The following is an 18503-nucleotide window of genomic DNA, read 5'->3' as shown; positions in this document are numbered from 1 at the left end:
TTATTATAAGCATTGCACGAACATGCATGATGATAAATAGCCAGCTTGGGTAAAACCTCTTGTTTCTATTTCAGATAGTTATCAAAAAATTCTTTGCATGAATCTTTATTGGTTTTTTTTTCAGATAGATTGATCTAGCAGTTTAAAAGTTAGTAGAAAGTAAGTTATTAATATTAATGGTTAAATTGCTGTTCATTAACACACAGTAGCACTGAAGCATCAGCAATGACCTCATGAAATTGTCTGTAGATCATAGGAAATTTTCTTAATATTTCCTTTTTGGCAGGTCAGCTTTCATGAAGTAAAACTAAGTATTTGTTTCCACATGGGAGAAAGTGTAAAAGGAAAGTACCTGTGGGAATTATACTGGTTAAAGTCTTTCTCAAAGATTCCTTATTACATTCGGAAGTGTGCAGCAGGTCCTCTGATACACAGGTTTCCAAACGACATGACTGATTTTGAAAAAAATGCCCTGTGTCTTTATCTGTGAAGCTCTTTAATGAATATACATGATAATAACAAGGTAATATTGTGTTAGTGCTTCTATCTTCAAAAACAGTGGAAACAATTATTTCATTACTTTTAAAACAAACTCTGTTCTTCAGAAAAGACATGTAAACTGTGATTCTAAAAGCATATCTCCCTGAATATGAGGATCTTAAGCATAAGTAACATGAGGTTTAAAGATAATTTCACTTTATAGCTTAGCAGTTTAATTTAACCAATTTCATTGTCATTTTATGGCTGTTCCATATGCTACATGAAATAAATTTAAACAGTGCTTGTTAGAAATTGAAAGGAGCTAGAAGATCATCCTTCAACTTACTCATGGTACTTTAGGCAATGGAAGATGATATATGGAGACAGCAACCCTCGTTTTGATACCGTGCTTTTCAAAATAGTGTTGTGTCAGTGTGACAGTGCTTACACTACCGGTTCCGTTATACTACTTGGTTTGTAACTGTTTGTCCATTGATGCAGCCACTTAAAAAGCAGCCTTTCCACATGATTGGGCTATTCCTAAAAACTGTTGTTAACTTAGCAAATTAGAGCACCAAGGAGTTCTTGAATTGAGACTATCTCTCTATGGTGGGAATATTTACCCAAAGGTATTGACATGCTGCTCCAGAAAAGCACTCCAGTGTGGACATGGATAACACAACAGAGCTTTGCTTAGTACGTAAAAAGAAACCCCTCACCTGTAGAAAGGAGAGGCTATTTCGGTGAAGTCATTTACATTGGCGTGATGGTGTACCAGTAGTGCTAACTGCAAGCATTGATATGCCCACATAAGCTCAAGGTGCTCTGTGTGAGACTAAAGATTTCTCTTTTGAAAAATCGGTCAATTTCACAAAAATGCGTATGAGCATAACTGTTGGATTTCTTTGCTACACAGAAAGGTTAATCTTTTATTTGAGTGTTTATATTCCACTCTTTCTTTAGTAGCTTGAATTTTTTTTCTGTTTGTGTCTGAACAGTTCCACAGGTTCAAAGAAAAGTGGAATCATCTGTGCAAGAAAAATTAATTGAGGGCTGTTAAATACTAGAACACTATCTGATTTGAGTCCTTGTGTCACAAACTACTGGATACAATGAATATATTCTGAGAAATCTTGGGAGTTTTTTTCTTTTTTGTTTTTTTTTTTCTTTTTCTTCTTTGGCATCTCCTAATGACTACTGTCAGAGACACGGAGACATGGAGACCTTCCATCTGACCAGGAACAGCCATTCTAATGTAATACCAGTAGGCTAATTTCCAATTGAAAAATTAAGCCCCTTCTGTTTAGGTTCAGTATTGTCTCAACGTTGGTACTTGAGCACCTGAAAGGTGACTTGTATGCCTCACTTCATCATTAAGGTTTAGAGTTTCAAAAAACATACATATGGAGCAGAGAACCAGTTAACAATAGTATATTGGGGAAAAGCATTAAGGGCTAAATTATGTCAAATTTCCTTGTTGTACTCATATTTTATATTCTTTATTTAGATAGGGCTGCACACAGACGTGGTTGTATTTTTCCATTGCCCGGACATGATTTTGAGACGATTTAAGCTCCCATCATACACGTATAGTGTCAGTTGACATCATCTGAGTTGATGCCTAAATTTGTTCAAAAAAAGGACCTTGTTTTCTGCACTGAACTTACTAAAATATATTTGTGGTTAAGCCTTAATGAAAAAAAGATTATCGGGGGGGGGGGGGGGAAGGGAATTTAACACTCCATGTGGCTTTTTATAATTGTACTTTTAACAATAAAATTAATTAAATACGTTAAGCAAATTTTTCAGATCAAAATCCTAATTTTTTTACAGTTTTAAAAAACTTCAGCGAGTTTCCTTTCTACAAAGGGAAATCAATGTCTCATTCTCCCTACACTGATGTGAAATTATAGTTTTAAATCCTAGCCTACACAGTGAGAATAATTTTAGTCCTGTTTGGTGGCAGTCCCTTATTTAAATTTATGGCTTTCCAAACTCAGATAATGCACACTAAAATGTTTGAGTTTTTTTCAGTGGTATCCAAATTCCTAAATATTTTGTTTAATTATGTAATTCATATAAAGGAATAAGTATCTTTAAGTAACGATGTTCATGTAATACTAAGTGTTGACAAAAATCTTAGAAGAATAGCAACGTTTTTGAGACCATATTTACCTACAGTATGCTATAAGTAGACAGGATGAAAATACAATGTTTTTATTCAGTGAGTTTTAGACCTAATTCAATGTTTACTTTATTATAATAAGAGGATTAAATAAAATGAATAGACTTATCACGATTTGTACCTACAGGAAGGGCCACTGAAATTTATCCACCTAATCCATTTATCAGTGTTGGGACAAATTACCAAATATCTGGTCTTGAGAAAGCTGTAGCCTATTCTTAGCTTGTAGTTTGTTGGCTCGCACACAGATTCCTATGTTAAAGATGAGTGTGTTTGAAGTGGATTGGCACAGAGTAACAAGAGTAGTCCCTTTTACAATGCACAATGCTGTAATCTATCGGGTGTGATTGTCATTCAATCATACACCTCAGCACGCCACAATAAAAACCTTTGATAGTGCCCGAGGTGTATGAACAAGGCCTTTAGTTTCACAGTCCCTGAGAACAGGTTTCGCAGGTTTAAAAGATACATGCCAGTGTTTTGACAAGTTTAGAATTGGTATTCCTGGCTGGGCTGTCCTATCAGGAACCCGAGTGGGCCACAGGCAGAGAGCAGTTGTTTTTACTGGAGGTCCTTCGTGCTCCTGTAACGCCCTTTGATGATAGGAAGATACTTGTTTCAGTGCACTTTATTTTGAACTCGGTCATGCTCAGCAAAGTCTTAAGAGGCTTCTGTGTCAATTTTATAGAAGTATTTTATGTGCCACCTATGTATTCATAAGTTTAAATATTTTTGATATATTTTAGCATTAGTTGTAGTTCCCGAATTTGGTTTTTGAAGATAATGCAGCTGTAAAATGTGGTGACTTCATTTTGATAGAGTAGATAAAATCTGAATGTTTTACCTCATGTGTTTTAAGCATACAACAAATACACCTGTAATTCTTAATGAATACCATTGTATATAAGGAAATAAGCTGTTCAGAATGGCCTAGTTATTCTGATGAAATTTTTTTAGAAGTTGTGTAGTCATAGTTTTAGAAACAATTTATATATTTTTTTCTGACATTCAAAATGCTAGACTTCTGCATTTACATTCTTATGATCGTCCTTGCATTCTGTAGTTGTAGTTGATGCAGTTTTCATATTCAGCTTGTTATTAGTTAGTATTGTATTCTAAAGAAACAAAAGGCACAAAGCGAAACCTATCATAGATGAGGAGTCTTGACGACATTTGCAGAAAAAAAATACACTTATCTCTTTTGTGCTTGTTGTTAAAAGGAAAACGCAGACTACTGTTTATCTCTGAACTTAATTTAGTGTGATCATTTGCTTGATTTTTTCCACTGTTTTCAAAATGTCAGTTCAAACTAACAGACTCAGTTCCCAAAGGTATGGATGACACTGATTTACTTTACTGCTGTTGATCAGAATGAGACAGCTAGTAGGAAATAATTTGGGGTACATTGCATAACATCTGTAAAAGAATAAAAATCATTCATTAAAGGAGAAAATCCAACAAAAAAAAAATCAAAAAAATACTTCTTCCATATCCTGAAAACAGTACTGTAGGCAGAATTAAATGAGGAAGTGTAGTCAGTGGGTGATATGCAGAATGGCCTTTTGTTACTGGTTTCTTGTTACAAATTGAAGTGGGTTATTAGGGTTTAAGATTTTTTTTTTACATGTCATATTCAAAGCAGATTATATTTTTAATAAAGATATTTTCCTCAAAAAAGATGACATTTCGTGAAAAATTACTCTCACCACAGAGTAGAACCTTTATTCGAGGTTACTAATTGTAAAAAATAGATTTCCTTTTTTTAAAAAAATAAAAAACGGGAGGTTTTAAAGTTGGTATTTTGTTATATTGTAATACACTTAAAGATTTAATTTGTTTTCTAATTTCTTTTATTTCCTTTCCTCTCGTTCACCCTTTCTCCTCTTCCTGTCCTCTTTTCTAATCTTCTGTTCTTGTCTTTTTTCCCCGAAACTAGTCAAGTTTGAAAATGTTAGAAATCATTAAAAGAAAAGCAGCTATACTTCATCTTTATAAAACAGAGAGGCAAATGGCAGTATAATAGGGAAGTTTGTTGTTTGATTGATATAATGAAGATAGAAAGTAATATGATCAAAAATATCTGACTTTGAAATACCTGTGAAGAGATGAGTCTCATCTAATCCTGTAACTCTACAGAGATAGAACTACATTTTAATTTCTGCTAAATCTTGTATCCCTTATCAGCTGTAAGAATGTAAATGGAATAACTAATATACTCCAAAATAAAATTCAGATAGCAGTGAGACTCACTTTGCACTTCAATAAACCAAAACTGCCATCAGTCTTATTGTTGGCTTGGTTTGTATTAAGCTTAGGTCTAGTCAATACTATTTCTCTAACTGAAACTGTATAAAATATTAAGCATTGCTTTTTAAAAAAGTAGTTCTGAAATACTGAAAAGGGATTTTTTTTTTGTAGGAAAATATGTTAGAGTTAAATTTTTCTGAGTTCTTCTCTTTCTTGTTTTCCTGGAAGTGTCTGCACAAATAGAAATGAAATAGTTTTGGATATTCAGTTGTTCTCATTTTTGCAACTGAAATCCCTCCCTGTAATAACCGTACCAGCCACATCTGATTTCGTAAACAGAATTATGAGTCTAGATGAATGTTAAGGAGCAGATCAGCTCCTTGAAAAGAAACTCTGTTTTCTTTCAAATATTCAAATGACAAAAACAAGAAAGAAAAGATCTGCTTTCTCAGCACAACTGACTCTAGAATTCCTTTCAGCATTTCTGCGATGTCAATGGCTCTTTAAGAAGTCGTTAATATATGTTATGTTTTATAAAACAACTGCTGATTGCTAAAGGAGTAAAATGACACATTCACCTTTGAATATGGTAGTTGACTCAGTTCATATTCTCTGCTTTGGCTAATTAAGCACCAAGGACCAAATCTTGGGTTGAATGATGTCTTACTCACTACCTGCTTTATTAAGAAGTACAAGATTGTGTGAGAAGTGAGGCAGTACTTTTACAGAAGATGATGCAGTCTGGCCTGAAGGAAATTTATTTTAGCTCTAGCTCAGCTGTATTTAAATGTTAATCCTGCAAATTCAGGCTGTATTTTGTGAGAGCAATGTAATCTATGAAGGAGAAGGATTAGTGTTACATTAATTTGAAGTCTTTTTTAGTTTTACAATGCTTCTATCTTCAAGTAATGAAAAAAGCCTGAGATTTTTGTTTCTGTTTTTGTTTTTGTTTTTTTTCTTTAGCATAGAGCAGTGTCTTAAAGACCTGCAATCAGAAGTAAATGAAATATGTACCGATGAAATCCTACAAAGCACAACCGACTGCCTTCAGTGGCTGAGCAACTGCAATTTTAGTTCTCTCAGACCTTCCCCTACACACCATGGAGAGCTGATGGAGTTCCTGAGGACCCTGGTAAAAATTGCTTACTAGAGATGCTAATGTTTCGGAGAGTTGGTTATGTGATGGGGGGTGGGGAGTTTGAGGTTGATTAGATTTCTCATTTCAGTTGTCACTGTGGTGAGGATAGTTCAGAAGTTTTATTATAAAACTTAGTGCTGTTTTTATGTCCGCAGCAGGGGGTTAAGTTTTCTTTTGGCTGTGCCTTAATAGGCAAACTTGGGACAAAATCTTTTCATGACACTACCACGTGTTCAGCATTGCTAGGACTGTTTTATAAACACGTGTTGTTACTGTCTACACTGAGGCTGTTACTGTTACTGCTTGTTCTTCACTTCTATCAGTATGAATTTAACTTACCTAGTACAGATTATTGTACTTTATGCGTTATTTAAGCATTGACTTCCTACTGCTTTTCCTATTTAGAAGTGTGGAGCTGCGTCCATTAGCCTAGCAAGTCGTACAACTAGATGTAACCAGAAATAAAATTTCCCTTCAATGAAAAATTCTGTTATTTCAGAAGGCATTTTTATCAAAATGTTTTATTGAAATTTAACCTTAGAATATATATGTGAAAATGAAAGTCTGGAAAATTGAATTGGCTAGATAAGTGAGGGGTGATACCTCAGTAAATGACAGCCTGCAAGTTTGTATATAAACTCTGTATACGTTATTCTTTGTCACTTCCTATCATGGTTTAGTTGTAGGCCATGAACGCCTCTAGGCTAAGAATTGCTGTATGGGCAGAGGAAAACTGCTGTGGAGAAGTGGAGTTATTTTCTCCTTTGGGACTATCTCCTGGCTAGAGCTCAAGCTTCATCCTATCGCCTCTCAGCTTTTTAACTCTTAAAACTGGATGTTGATCTTTCAGTCACCCTTGAATCCACTGGATATTAAGATGTGACAAATGAGGAAGTCATCTTGAGAAACCCAGGTCTTTAATGTTCGTGAGGCGGAGTTGTTATTTTATCCCCTTCTAACACAAGTGTTCGGTATGAATGTTGCTGTTAATAATCACCCCACTCAAGGGTATGAAAGGCTGCTACGTGTCATACTTGATCTAGACAAAATGAGAGAATCCCAGAAAATGCTGACTTACGTTGTCCCTCTTAGTCCAGTTAGATCCGTACTTAAACCCCCTCAGAAGAGGGCATGGCAGTCATGACTGACTTGTGTCCATTCCCTGCTTTCTTCGTTCTCCAAGGCCTGTTCAAGCCATGTACCTGAACACCAGGTGGCGGCATTTGTTTGGGAAACACCAGGATGTCCCGGTCTCTGGAATACTTCGGGTATATCTTATACAAAATATGCTTTCTAGCTCTTCCACTTCCCAGGAGCTTACTGACTGCATGACAGTCTGGCTCTGGGCTGTAGTGTCCAGTTAAGCCTTGAGAATGGCTCTGTGACAGGCGGCTAAACAGACAGCAAAGTGTGAGAAGCCTTTAAGTCTTACCAGGAAAACGTCTGTGGAGCTCAGGTGCTTGGGCGTCACTGTTTCCAGGCTCACAGCTTCTTAGGTAACGCAGCCTGTTGTGTAGATGGGGCTAGAGATGAAAAGTGTGTGTATTAGCATAGACAGTCGGTCTGTAAGAAGTTATACTAGCAGTAGGTAATCTGTAGCTCCATAAACAGATCTGCAGTAAACTATTTTCAATAATATTCAGCATTAATGAGATTATTACGATCTGACCTTTCTTAAATGCATATCTCCATCATTGAACTAATTACTCAATTGACTTAATTTCTCACTTGCAAGCTTTTGATTAAAAGTATCATATAATACATCTTCCTTCTGCTTCAGGACGGTATCCCTATTCATTGATATCCCTAATTATTTGTGTTTATTTTGTTAGGGATTTTGTTTATATTTCAAGCTGCTGGAACAATTGAAAAAAAAACTAAGCAAAGTTTTGTATGTGGTTTGGCGGAGGTGCTGTATTGAGGTTTATGGTTAGCATGCATTTGTATTTGCATATATGCTTGTACACATCTTCATTAAATTCTATTCCTGCTGAACAAATGGAAAAATATTTTTCAAACAAAATCTTAGTCTTATTGAATTTGTTTATTGATGTGACAGGTAGCAATCTATAACAGATAGTAGTCCATTCCGCAGACCACGAATGTTTTCCTGTATATTATTATCACTAACTTTCTGTTCTTAAGAGAATTTTTCATGCTTGTCTAAAACCTTTGGATACTAATTTGGATCTTTTTCTTTTGAATAGTTTTGGCATCATCTTTTGAAGTATTTTTACAGGTTAATTTTTAAATAGAAAAGCCTGTGTCAATATAGGAAATGTTCAAAGAGACCTGATGACACTTTGTTTTCAGCGCTTCAAAGTTCGCTTCAGGGGCTCTTTTTCTGAGTAACACTCAGGTTTAAGATGGCATCTGCGAGCTCCCTTTTTTTTAATGCTTTAGTTTAAGTTGCAAAGGGCTTGAATCTTAGATTCTTGTTGGCTTTCATGAATAAAAATGTTTCTGCTTAACCTTAAAAAACAACAGTAGGGATTTGCTTGGAAGACACTTTGGGTTCATCATCCAGAGGCATCAGTTACATTCACAGTTTTGACAGCTTCTCTTGTTTGGTTGATTTCGGAATATAGTATTTGAGCATGATTCATAAAAAAAAAAGAACTTTAAACTCCAGAAGTCTACCTCTGGAGACTCAGCTCTTCAACACAGTGGTTAGTGATTAGGGTTTCAGTTTACACACTGAAACACGTTCTCTTTGAGGCCACAGAACTTTTTAGAGTACTTCAGCAGATGATAAAAAGAAAGTCAAATCAGCTTTATGTATGTGCGTACTGATATGTGTGATTTACGATTTTAACTAGTTACACATATTTCTATCACATGCACATGCTTTTATGGGATGGCATCTTACTGCTAATTTCCTTTATTATTCGGTCTTCCGCGTGTGTTTCCTGCTCTTAAGCAAAAAAAAAAAAAAAAAAAAATCACAGGAAGCATTCTGAAATAAAGATGTAAAGTGGAAGAAAAAATAGCTAGTCTGATATTTTTAAGACTGTCCTTTACAGGAGGCAATCATGCTCTTTGTCTTTTTCTCAGAATTTCCTACTGTGGTGCAAGTCTTGTATTTTTTAATTTTCACCATGGAGCACTCCAGAGTAAAGGCTAGTAGGACGGTTAAACCCTTGTTTTCTCCCATAAGAGTGCAGTGATTTTAAGTCATCCAGAACAAAGAATACAACTTCTGACTTTGAAAATTTTGGGGATTCGAAAGCAGGGACAGGAGGGGAGCCCACTGAATTGTTTGTTCTAAATTTTGTCTCTTTTATATTTTCATAAATTGTCTATTGATAAAAGCTTGCTACAATAGAAAAATTGAATATTTTGTACTTGGTAATTACTATATATAAGCAATACCATACTCAAATTTGATTTATTTCTCTCTCTTTCAAAATGAGAAAAGAAAGAAAACGTATCGTTTCCACAAATACTATAGATTAAATAAATCAGTAGTTCTGAAGTTGGAAGGTTGCTGACAGTTTATTTACCAGCCTTGCTTAATAGGATGGAGTATAGCTGGGAGACCTGGATAAAGGACATGCATTCTCTCTGTTGGAGGGAAGCGACAGGAGATGGGGGAACAAGTGAGAGGGCTTCTAGATCCTAATTCACCTAGGGCTTGCCTGCTTGGTTTCTGAAACCTAGAAAATCAAGTGTACCACCAGTTTCACTGTTTTCTTATGACTGTGATGGGGAAATCTGTAGCCTGTTCTAGTGCAGCTGGAAGACTGGCAGCAGGTCTTTACAAGTAAAAAGTTGATGGGGCCTAGGATTGTGGCCAAAGCCAACCTGCAGGAGGAAAAATGTTGAGGATGTGGGAAATGTGGTGGTTTTTTTTTCGTCTGAGAGAGGAAGGAGATTTTGGTATCCAGCGGCCACGCGACTTTGGGGTTGCCTTCTGCTCATCTATTGGACGTGCCTTGTTCATGCAACTGGTTGGCCTCATACATATTGAGGAAAGCTGCAGAGTGCTGTTTAAATTTGTGTTCTTCTGGGACAAGTAGAAAGCACAGAACTGTGAGAAGAGGACCTGCTATTTTCTGCATCGCTTCTTGAACTTCAGGCAGCTCTAAGATCAGAGGTCCTGACCCTGAACTAAGAGGCACCTCTTCAGGCTCAGATTAAGTAAGAACAGCACATCCATCCTTGTGGTTTCAGCTGCTTTGTTAACTGGCTTCCTCCTTCTTCAACTCATATAGCTGAGATGTATTTTGAGATCACTATATTGTTAATGTATCAGTCTCCATCTTGCTTTGACAGGACACACAGCTTCATATTCTTCTGCCCTGTGTGATCTAAGCCTGTCCAGTTCTTAACAAGTTTTCAATTTTAGTTCTTTACGGGGGTCCTGGGAAGATTATTTTAACCTTAGAATGGCCTTTTTGATGGTAACCTACTGAGCCAGAACATAGAAAGCAACAATGGTTCATTTTATAAATTCCTGTCTTGGTTTTGTGAGCAAAACCTGTCATTATCTGTGTAAATCTTGAGTAATTTTTCATGCCATTTTCTTTCAAAGATGTGTGTGTGGACCACGGCAAACAGGCTGCCAAGGCTTACCTAATGAGGTTTCCAAAGCTTTCCTTTGAATTGTGGGTTAGAATTGATTTAGAAAAGAGGTTGAGGGTGTAAGAAAGATGGGAAGAAAAATGTGAGTTATTGGAGCAGGTAGGCAAGGAGATGGATTAGCACATAAATTCATGGGAAAACAGGCTTTGTTATTTGCATTGTTTATATATCCATTTGATTCTCTTATTTGCTGGTAAGATACTTAGCACTGGAAACAATTGGTACGCATTAAGCTGTTCATTTTACAAACCAGAATTAACAAACCATTTCTAAAATACTGTCTGATTTACCTTTATTAGCAAAACTTGCTGAAGAATGAGCAAAATCAAGAAGAAACAATACTTCACTTCCTTCTGGATCTCTCTAGTCAGTGTGGTGTCTCATTTCCCTGTACTCCAAGTGGGACGTCTTTTGAATTGACATCTTCCCTTCATGCCGTTGAGGATAATTCAACTATGGATGCGAAATCTCTCTGGGATGATGTGAGATTGCGTCTCCGACGATTTTTAGTAAATAAACTGCAAAGTCAAGAGGAAACAAGTACTAATGCATTACAGCAACAAGTGGAGTTTAAAACTCAGTGCATACAGCAACTTTTGTTTCTTTATCCTGAATCAGAAGTCTTAGCGAAGTATCAAAATATGCAGCATAAACTGGTTAGTGATCTTCTACAGAATTGTGTCTTGTCTAGTTGTGGTGAAACAAATTTTGATAAGGTGGTTCACGGTTACCAAAGTTCCATACCCACGCTGTGCACAATGATAAAAGAGGATTTGTATATACTGAGTGGAACTATTGATCCTTCTTCGTCACTGAAGTTTATTAATGAAACTTACCTGGATACCATCACTGAAGAAATAACAGTTCTTCTTGAAAGACTTTGTGAGCTGCAGTTCAAAGAAAATGCTCTACATATAGTTAAGGCAAACAAGATTTCAAAGAAGCATAGAGGAACAGTTCATGCTGTGGGTTAGTAGCCTTGTTTTATGCTCATTGTAGTTAGATATTATTTTAATGACTAACTTTTTTTTCAGCATACTTGATTATTTCCTATGAAGAGAGAGGCTTGAGATTATTAATTACAGCTTTATGTTTTAACCATATTACTGCAGTTGAATTATATACTGTGTCAAAGTTGTGATGAAAAAGGTTTTAAAGTAAGGGAGAGTGTCTTATATATGTAGAAGCCTCATTATAATTCACTGGATAACATTGTCCTGTCATAGTCATTTTTTTCAGTCTAACTTATTCTAACTGCTGAAATATATACTAGAATATGAACTATTTAATCCAGGTTTAAAAAAACATAAAGTCTTCACTCTTCTACCTCCACTTTTTTTGAATTATGAGAGGTTTAAAGGAGATCATAGGAAAGTCCGTACGATAATGTGACCATGAAATAACACACAAATTCACACATCAGAGCTGATCCAAAAGACTACTCTGCAGATTCTAATTAAAAAAAAAATAAAATTACGTTTTCTAGTCTTCTTGTGAAAGTACCGTAAGTTAGACAGTGGTAACTGGTCATTTCTTCTTGTTCTAAGGAATTTAAGGCAGAAAAGAAATTATTATTGGTGTAGTATTTTCCGTGCTTTATTTTTACAGTTGATGAGTCTGATGTGCTAATTTCCAAAGGGAAGAATCAGAGTGTTAGAAAGAAATAGTACAGAATGGAAACTTTGATAATATAATTCCGTGATTGTATGTAGTTGCTTTTTCAATGCAGAGTTTTGAGCACTCCTCTGTGCAAGAACTGTTTGTTTAAAACATAGCCTTCCATAAAGGTGAAGTAGTTTGCAGACAGAAAACATTAAAAGTTTAGAATAATGTGAAAAATACAGAAACAGAGGATAGATCTTTTTTTGTTGTACAACACACACAAAGGATGAGTGAGGTGATGATTTGCCAGGTCTATGCAGAAGAAAATCATATTCTTGTGAGTTTTAAAATCATATACATGTTAATATAAGTCAACTAGAAGTTCCCCTGGAAGAAATACAGAAATAATTTTTCAACAGGAGCCAAAACATGGAGGAATATGTGAAACATATGAAAGGTAAGGTAGGGGAGGAGGCAGGCAGACAAATAATGTGAAAGGATGAGAGGTTCAAAGTAAAGCTGATAAATTAGTGGGATGGAGTGGTGGTGGGAAACAGGGAGAAGTAGTGTCACTGGTGTTGGGTTTTGAAATAAATGGCAAGAAATGTGTCTTTGAGTTACATAATGAGACGGGAGTCAGTGAAAGGATACACTGACAAAAAAAAAATTACTGGTAGGTAACTGAAAGTTTGTAACTTATTTTTTTCTTTCAGTCTCAAAGCAGCTCACAAATACGGGGAGGTTCAGTTATCTCCATTTTATATATAAGACACAGACATTAAATTGACCGTAAGGATGGCTCTCTCAAAAAACACACATTAACTGCTTCTGTATTACAAGAAGGAAGAGAACAGTCCTTCGATCTATTAAAACAGTAATTCCTCTGCTTGAATTTTCTTTGCTACAAGATACGTTCTTTACAAATTTCTGTGCCAGCACATCTATCAGGACAGATTTCCAGTGCAGGGTTCTATTGTATATTGAAAAGAACAGAGGAAGATGGTGAAGTACATCTTGGGACCTCCCTTACAGATTGGTCTGGTTCAGCCAATAAATTGGATCCCTGTTAAAAAAAAAATCATAGACTCATAGAATAGTTTGGGTTGGAAGGGCCCGTTACAGCCCACCCAGTCCAACCCCCCTGCCAGAAGCAGGGACATCCCCAACCAGATCAGGTTGCTGAGAGCCCCGGCCAACCTGGCCTTGAACGTTTCCAGGGATGGGGCATCCACCGCCTCTCTGGGCAACCTGGGACAGGGTTCCACCACCCTGATAGTGAAAAAAGTCTTCCTTATGTCCAGTCTGAATCTACCTCCTTCTAGTTTAAAACCATTACCCCTTGTCCTGTCATATCAGACCCTGCTAAAAGGTTTCTCCTTACCTTTTGATAAGCCCCCTTTAGGCACTGGAAGGCCACTCTCAGGTCTCCCCGGAGCCTCCTCTTCTCCAGGCTGAACAGCCCCAGCTCTCTCAGCCTGGCCTCACAGCAGAGCTGCTCCAGCCCTCTCAGCATCTTCGTGGCATCCTCTGGACCCTCTCCAACAGCTCCACATCCTTCTGATGTTGGGGGCTCCAGAGCTGGACGCAGTACTCCAGGTGGGGTCTCACCAGAGCAGAGTAGAGGGGGAGAATCACCTCCCTTGACCTGCTGCCCACGCTGCTTTTGATGCAGCCCAAGATGCGGTTGGCCTTCTGGGCTGCAAGTGCACATTGCTGGTTCATGTCCAGCTTTTCATCCACCAGCACTCCCAAGTCCTTCTCAGGGCTGCTCTTGATCCATTCTCTGCCCAGCCTGGATTTGTGCCTGGGATTCCTGCAACCCATGTGCAGGACCTTGCCCTTGGCCTGGTTGGACTCCATGAGATTGGCACGGGCCCAGCTCTCCAGCCTGTCAAGGTCCCTCTGGATGCCATCAAAGGACCACACCACACAGCGTGTTGACCGCACCACACAGCTTGGTGTCATCAGCAAACTTGCTGAGAGTGCACTCTGTCCCATGTTCCACGTCACTGACCAAGACATGGAACAGGGCTGGGCCCAATACCGACCCCTGAGGAAAGCCGCTTGTCACTGGTCTCCACTTGGACATGGAGCCATTGACCACAATTGTTTGAATGCGGCCATCCAGCCAACTCCTTATCCACCAAGTGGTTCATCTGTCAAACCCATGTCTCCCCAGTTTAGAGACAGGGATTTTGTGCAGGACAGCATCAGATGCCTTGCACAAGTCCAGGTAGATGATGTCAGTTGCTTGTCCCTTGTCCACCGATGCTGTAACCCCATTATAGAAGGCCGCCACATTGGTCAGGCACAATCTGCCCTTTGTGAAGCCATGTTGGCTGGGACCAACCACCTCCTTGCTCTCCATGTGCCTTAGCGTGGTTTCCAGGAGAATCTGCTCCATGACCTTGCCAGGCACAAAGGTGAGGCTGACAGGCCTGTAATGCCCCAGGACTTCCTTCTTTCCCTTTTTAAAAATGGGAGTTATTTGTCCCCTTTTCCAGTCAGCTGGAATGTCACCAGACTGCCACGACTTCTCAAATATGATGGCCAGTGTCTTGTCAACTTCATCCACGAGTTCCTTCAGGACCCACAGACGTATCTCATCAGGTCCAATGGACTTGTGCACCTCCACGTTCCTCAGATGTTCCTGAACCTGCTCTTCCGCTACAGTGGGCGGTTCTTCATTCTCCCAGTCCCTGCCTTTGCCTTCTGTGACTTTGGCAACATGGCTAGGGCTGTCGCTGGTGAAGACAGAGGCAAAAAAGTCATTGAGTACCTCAGCCTTCTCCATGTCCTGGGTAATGAGGTCTCCCATTTCCTTCCAGAGAGGACTCACATTCTCCTTGGTCTTCCTTTTATCCTCGATGTACCTATAGAAGGTTTTCTTGTGGCCCTTGACATCCTCGGCCAGATGTAATTTTGTCAGGGCTTTAGCCTGCCTTACCTGATCCCTGGCTGTTTGGTCAATCTCTCTGTAATCTTCCCAGGCTCCGTGTCCTTGCTTCCCCTCGTTGTAGCCTTTCTTTTTGGTTTTCAGTTGGTCCAGGAGCTCCTTGTTCATCCACGCAGGCCTCCTGGCCTTTTTGCCTGACTTCCTCTTCACTGGGATACATTGCTCCTGAGCTTGGAGGAGGTGCTCCTTGGATATCAACCAGCTTTCCTGGGCCCCTCTTCCCTCCAGGGCTGTATCCTGTGGCACTTTGCCCGTCAGATCCCTGCAGAGGCCAAAGTCTGCCCTCCTGAAGTCCAAGGCAGAGAGCTTCCTGTACACCCTCCTCGCTGCCCCGTGGATCTTGAACTCACCATCTCACAGTCACTGCAGCCAAGGCTGCCCTTGAGCTCCGTGTTCCCCACCCGTCCCTCCCTGTTGGTGAGCACAAGGTCGAGCATGGCACCCCTGCTCATTGGCTCCTCTCTCACCCGCAGGAGGAAGTTGTTGTCCACGCCTTCCAGGAACCTCCTGTGCTGCCTGTGCCCTGCTGTGTTGTCTCTCCAGCAGACGTTGGGGTGGCTGAAGCCCCCCATGAGGACCAGGGCCTGTGACCACGCGGCTGCTCCTGTCTGTCTATAGAGGGCCTCATCTGCTCTGTCCTCCCGGGCAAGTGCCCCTACTGTAATGTCCCATGTCCCCACTGTCTCTTTATCCTGACACATAAGCACTCACTCAGCTCCTCCTCTGTCCCCAGGTGGAGCTCCCTGCCCTGCAGCTGATGGTTGGCATAGAGCGCGACACCCTCTCCTCATCTCCTCTGCCTGTCCTTCCTAAAGAACGAATATCCCTCCATTTGGGTTCCCCAGTCATGGGAGCCATCCCACCACGTCTCCATGGTAGCAATAAGGTTATACCCTTGCAGGCGTGTGCACATCTCTAACTTTTGGGTTGTTTTGTTGTTTTTTTTTTTTCTTTCCATAAGAACTGCTATGATTGATCCTACTATATAGAGAGGAAAAAATAACTTCTGTTATTTTGAAACACAACACAAAGGAGCAATGCTAGAACCTCAGAAAACCTTATATAGATGACCTACTTCTGTCAGGAAAATATAGGCAGTCTATAACAAGCTTTAACAGAGTTATAAATCTTTTAAATATTTCATAGGTAGCAATCTATTTGTGAAGTAAGGAATTAACATTTTTGTTTCCATACTGTGTTAGAACAGTTATTTGTTAAGTACTATAATGAGATTGAATCCATTTATCAGGACTGAGGATGAGCATGATTTGAGAGAGAAGCTGGCGAAATGGTGTGTGCAAAGAGGCGAATTCTTTGCAACTTGGCATCTTTGATGATGAACCATAGTGGAGGAGGGTGGTTTTATGTTATAACTGGGTCCTTTTCCCAGGTAAATCAGTCAGTCTGATTACCTTTAACTGTGCAGGATTCAACCATTAGTATTTGGTTGGTTTTTATCTAGCATGGTTATAATTTTATAGTTTTTTATCTGGCATGGTTATAATTTCTCTGTGTACTCTCAGCACACCATCCGTGTTTCTAATCTGCTGAGATTACATCCAAGAAGTATTTCCCAAACCCTCCCAAATACTTTTTGACAGAATTTTGTAAGATGCTATTTCTGCCTTTCATATGTGCCTTTAAAAGTTGTTGTAAATGTTACAGCATTTAAAGAAATATTAAAAGCAGTATGTATCTGTTAACATAGCTAGCATGCAGACAGCTGGTTTTCGGCTTATCTCTTAGGATTTTTTGATTCAATTTCCAATGTAGTATTTTTCAAAAATTATTTACAGTACATCTGTTAAATGTGGATTGTACTTTTACTTTTTGAACGTTTTTCATGTTTCTTTCTTTACAGAAATGTTAAGCTAGTTTAATCAGGCATTACTGACCTATCTCAATCCTTCATCTCTTTGAGATGAGGAAACAGCTACTCTTACAAGTGATAAGACAACAGCCAAAGAAACTTAAAAACCATGAAATTATACACACTTTATGTATTAGTGGCAGGTTTTTTTTGTTTTATTTGTATGATTTTATGTATAAAGAGAGAGACTCTATTGAGTCTCTGTGAGTAGACTAATTAGACTATTTTAAAATTTCCTATGTTTAAATCTAAAGAGAGATTAGAGCTTTGAGTTTTATTTTTTGTAACACATTCCAATTCATTGGCTTAGTATTTTCATTTAGTCACAAACTTGCCAGAGACCCTTAAATGGACTCTGAAACTTAATGGCGTTCGCCAACAAAATATATTTCTAGTGTATTTACATAATTAATAACTTTTAAAATATTAAATGAAATTAGGTTTTAAAATCTGAGGCCCTCGGTAACATGTTCATCAGAATCAGCAGTGGATTGTTTTTAAGAAAATAATGCAAAGTGGAGGTGAACTGAAGTGATGCTCATTTGACTAAGTACATTTTTAGCTACAAAGTAATTAAATCACCTTCACTGATATATTGTAATATTAATATTTTGCGTTTTTACCCCAGTATACCGTCCTTCTACTTACATGTCCAGCAGGCTTTCTTCCTCTTCTGTTTCTCTGGAATATGACCAACTTCCGTTCTATTCTAAAGATATATTCAAATGCAAACTGTGATGTAAATTATGATTTTTTTACTTAATACCTTTAATTATTCATGAGTTCCTAAGGAATATATTGTGTTCATGGAACACCTAATGCGAGTATGGTATATCTCTAAACTTAGTGGAAGAACTCAATATTGCTTAGAGGAGCTGCGTTTGTGCAGTGGAGTTGAGAGCAAGAAGAGAAACAAGACTAACTTGCTGAATTGAAGGTAACTTTGGTACTTTAATGAAAGTACTTGGTAAAAAAAATTTATTTTGAGGTCACTTATCCCTATGTATTCACAGCAATTTGCTGTCCAGCTAACTTGAAATACGAGTTTTGGTCTTTGCACATTTGACTTACATTTTATTTCTCCTCTACATTCATGTGCACGTGGCTTTATTTCCCCTAGTTTATAATTTCCTCCCTTTGAAATAAAGCAACTTAATTTCAGACTTGCTTTTATCCTTCAATTTAATTTAAATTCAGTCAGTTTGTGATCTTCTGAGCCACGATTATTGCCTACAACCAATCTTCTGTGATCTTCATCTTATCTATGAAAAATATGCCTAAAATAGCATTGATACCTGCTGGTTTAGTGACAGCATGGTGAAAAAAAGCAGTTAATAATGTCTGGGAGTAATTGGGACTCAATAACTTTAGTATAATTTATTCTCCCATTTATATCTGGAAATTAAAGAATTCCAGACTTGGTTTCATGTAATTAATATTT

General features: G+C 38.2%; 1 protein-coding gene across 1 annotated transcript in view; it reads left to right on the top strand.

The window, feature by feature from the left end:
* KIAA0825 (KIAA0825 ortholog) overlaps positions 1–18503 on the top strand; it is a 242011-nt gene that overhangs the window by 41229 nt on the left and 182279 nt on the right. Inside the window, 2 exon segments of the mRNA XM_086770627.1 lie at positions 5876–6044; positions 10934–11603. Of these exon segments, the coding sequence (XP_086626753.1) occupies positions 5876–6044; positions 10934–11603 (839 nt within the window).

The sequence above is a fragment of the Chlamydotis macqueenii genome, chromosome Z, assembly GCF_036417535.1.
Source record: "Chlamydotis macqueenii isolate bChlMac1 chromosome Z, bChlMac1.mat, whole genome shotgun sequence".
NCBI lineage: Eukaryota > Metazoa > Chordata > Aves > Otidiformes > Otididae > Chlamydotis > Chlamydotis macqueenii.
The sequence above is the reverse complement of the archived record's forward strand: the minus strand, read 5'-3'. Positions and strand labels throughout refer to the sequence as shown.